General features: G+C 41.4%; 1 protein-coding gene across 1 annotated transcript in view; it reads left to right on the top strand.

The window, feature by feature from the left end:
• Positions 1–4,132, top strand: part of LOC109915498 (probable voltage-dependent R-type calcium channel subunit alpha-1E) — a 148,876-nt gene that overhangs the window by 75,685 nt on the left and 69,059 nt on the right. Inside the window, exon 21 of the mRNA XM_048602005.1 lies at positions 3,765–3,925. Within this exon, the coding sequence (XP_048457962.1) occupies positions 3,765–3,925 (161 nt within the window). The remainder of the gene's footprint in view (positions 1–3,764; positions 3,926–4,132) is intronic.

The raw sequence follows: 4,132 nt of genomic DNA, 5'->3' as shown, positions 1-4,132 counted from the left end.
AGCTGACGTTTCTGAAGAAGGATCCAGACCGGAAACGTCAGCTTTCCTGCTCCGCTGATGCTGCTTGGCCTGCTGTGTTCCTCCAGCTCTACACCTTGTTATCTCAGATTCTCCAGCATTGGCAGTTCCTACTATCTCTCATTCGTTATTTTGCCTTTTTTTCTCACTTCAAGATCTTTGCCGTAAACCTTTTAATGTTGTGATTGCTATTGCTTTGATGTTCCATTACACAAGGCTCGTTCAGCTTACGCGATAACAAAGAGAAAATATCATTTCCCTCTTTCTGCTTTTTCTGTCAACTTTTGTCAGTTGTAGGGAGTAGGTGTGTACTCGCATGAGTAAACGTACAAGTCTAAAGAGAAAGTCAACATTGGAGAGCAGACTAGTGATTCAAGTAAAATCAAGTAGCGTTTATCAGGAAAAGGCAGAGATGTTAACAATAACAAAGTGCCTATAGTAATTAGGATTACTTCAGGGAAAGTACTGTAAAGTTAAATTTAAACATGCTTTATCTGATAGGTTGAAGCATTTGCGAATGAGGTAAGTATTTTACTAGCCCTAAATAATTTGACGTTGTAACCAGTGCAGAGACTCATTGCAAAGTCACCAAAGGTGAGAATTTAAAAAAAAAATTCCAGGTTTGATTGATTTTTGGAAAAGACATACAACATGGAGAGTGGAATGTCTGTTAAATGAAAGCTGAGATAAAGGCAAAAGAGGAAAATAATCTTTGACCAGAATTTGGAGATGTGGCATCAAAATGGATACAACTATGAAATAGGAAAAGATAGAAGATATTGGTGAGAGTAGTTATTAAGCCCTTAACAATGGCTAGAATTTTGGAAAGGGTAAGCAGAAATATAGGTGCTTCATTTTGACCAGCACAGACTCAGTGGGCTAAATCCATTCTCTTGATTTTCCAGAATTCCTTAGATTCTCAGGTGGTCCCTGCCTGTTGGAAGGTGTCAAATATAACCCTTCTTTCAAGAAAGGACAGAGAAAGAAAGTAAGGAATTAAACTGGTCAGCCTTACAATAACAGTCTGAAGAATGCTAGAATCCATTGATAGAGCTTATAGTAACGGAGCACTGTAAAAAATCCTAATCCATTTAGGCAGAGTCAACCGAGTTTAAGAGAAATCTTGTTTGACAACCCTAATTGAATTTCTTGAACGTGTAACTGGTATGACAGATCAGGAGCAGCTGGTAGATGACGTATATATAGTAAGCTGAGCTCTACCCTCTTTTATTTGAGCATTAGCAAGCTTTATTAAATATCGTTACAGCTAGTCAGACAAGCTGCATGTTCTTGTGAGTGATCTGCAGCAAAATTTATTGTACATGACTGTATACACAGAAAGGTAAATAATAATGGGAAACCAGGAAATGGCTGAGGAGTTGTACAAATATTTTACATCACAGTAGGGAATATTAACAGCATCCCAAAATTATTAAATATTCAAGGGGCAAAAGGAAGGGAGGAAATAAGTGCAGTAAGTATCAGTTGAGAAAAAGTGTTAATGAAACAAATTGGGGCTAAAAATCAATACGTGCATCAGGCTTGGAAGGAATGCAGTCTAGGAAACGAAGGGAAGGAGCTAGAAATAGTGGAGGCAATCTTCCGAGAATCCTTAAATTCTGTAAACATTTCAGACAATTGGAAAACAATGTGATAATTTTATTTAAAAATGAAGGAGACAAAAAACTACAGATCAGTCATCTTAATGTATGTTATTAGAAAAATGTTAGAGTCTGCTATAAAGGATGCGATGGCAGAGTGTTTAGAAATGCATACTATGATCAATTCTTTGAGGTGATAACAAGCAGGATAGATAATGGGGAACGTAATAAATTTAGATTCTGAGAGGCATTGGTTAATGTACCACACATTAGACTACTTAGAATCATAGAATCCCTACAGTGTGGAAGCAGACCATTCAGCCCATCGAGTCCATGCTGACCCTCCAAAGAGCATCCCACCCAGAACCACTCCCCTACCCTATCCCTGTAACCTTGCATTTCCTATGGCTAATCCACCTAACCTATACATCCCTGGACACTACAGGGCAATTTAGCATGGCCAATCCACCTAACCTGCACATGTTCGGACTGTGGGAGGAAACCGGAGCACCTGGAGGAAACCCACACAGACACAGGGAGAATGTGCAAACTCCACACAGACAGTCGCCTAAGGGTGGAATCAAACCTGGGTACCTGGCACTGTGAGGCACTGGTGCTAACCACTGGGCCACCGTGTGTGCCCCCCCCACCATACTAAGATAAGAGCCCATGTGTTGAGGGGAGTATATTAGCAAGGGTAGAGGATTAGCTAACTAATAAGGATGATGTGGAGGTGCCGGTGTTCGACTGGGATGGACAAGGTCAGAAATCACATGACACCAGTTTATAGGCCAGCAGGTTTAATACATCCTCATCAGTGGTGTGACCCTTTGATCTTATACTAATAAATTCTGTGTCTGTCTCACTAACACCTGAAGAAGGAGCGAGGCTCCGAAAGCTTGTGTTTTCAAATAAATCTGTTGGACTTTAACCTGGTGTCGTGTGATTTCTGACCTAATAATAAAAGATTAATAACTAATAATAATTAATAAGAGACAGAGAGACAGGGTAAGGAGAGCATTTTCAGGATGGTAACCTATAACTAGTGGTGTGCCGCAGGGACCAGTGCAGGGGCCACAATTATTTACAATATATATTCATGACTTGAATGTGGAAAGTGAGTGCACTATTGTCAAGTTTGTGAAAGAGACAAAAATCGATGGGAAGCCAAGTGGTAAAGGTCACACACAGTCTGCCATGGGATATAGAAAGGTTAAGTGAGTGGGTAAGAACGTGGCAGATGGAATATAGTGTGGGAAAATGTGAGTTTATTTACTTTGGCAGGAAGAGTAGAGGAGTAGAATATGATTTAAATAGAGAATTACCAGAGAAGGCTACATAACAGAGGGATTTAGATATCCTCGTCCATGAATCGCAAATAAACTAACGACAAAGTTGTGTGGGTAGTGGGAAAGACAAATGGAATGTTGGGCCTTATTTCGAAGGGAATAGAGCGTAAAAGGAGGGAGGTTTTACCAAAACTGTGCAAGGCACTAATCAGACCACAACTGAAATACTTTGAGGAATTTCTTCTCTCAGGGGGTAGTGAATCTGTGGAATTCTTTACCGCAGAGGGCAGTAGAGGCTAGGTCATTGAGCATATTTGAGGCTGAAATGGATTTTTACTCAGTAAGGCAATCAAGGCTGATGGGGAAATGACTCTCGAAAATTGAGAGTTAATCCATTGACAGATGTCGCATTCTTATGGGGCTTGACACTATTACTGAGAGTCTAGAACACAAGGTCATAGTCCCAGGTTAAGTAGTCAATCACTTATAACTGAGTTAGGACAAACGTCTTCAATCGGAGAATTGTGAATCTTTGAACTACTAGTGATCTGTTGATCTTTAGTTTTGATGATTTCAAAGGCTGCGAGCTATTTGGAATTGAGGGATAGAGTGAGAAAGTGGAATCAAGATAGGGGATGTCAAAATCTTACTGAGTGTTGGAAGAGCTGAAAAAACCTACTCCTGCTCCAGTTTCCTCTGTTGTTCAGCCTGGACTCAAGCTCATATTGTCGACCACTCAATGTCACTCAGTATGGGGAATGAGAGGGACCTGAGTGATGAAGTCGTAGATTGCGAGGGGCCAGTGGGCTCAGGGCAGTGTCCTGACATTACGATCCCTGTGGTGTTCTGGTTTCAGGCGGTGTTCGACTGCGTGGTGACATCACTGAAGAACGTGTTTAACATCCTGATAGTCTACAAACTCTTCATGTTCATCTTTGCAGTGATCGCCGTACAGCTCTTCAAGGGCAAGTTTTTCTACTGCACAGACAGCAGCAAGCTCACTAAAAAGGAATGCAGGTGACGGAGGCCTCTCATATTCCCACTGTATTGCATGTGGTCACACTCGCGTGCATCCACACACACACACACACTCATGCTCTCACACACACGCTCACACACACTCACGCTCTCACACACACTCACGCTCACACACACACTTATGCTCACACACACACACACACACGCTCACACACACACACACACTCTCACATACACACACACACA

This window comes from Rhincodon typus, chromosome 10 (assembly GCF_021869965.1).
Source record: "Rhincodon typus isolate 14 chromosome 10, sRhiTyp1.1, whole genome shotgun sequence".
NCBI classification, from domain to species: Eukaryota; Metazoa; Chordata; class Chondrichthyes; order Orectolobiformes; family Rhincodontidae; genus Rhincodon; species Rhincodon typus.
The sequence above is the reverse complement of the archived record's forward strand: the minus strand, read 5'-3'. Positions and strand labels throughout refer to the sequence as shown.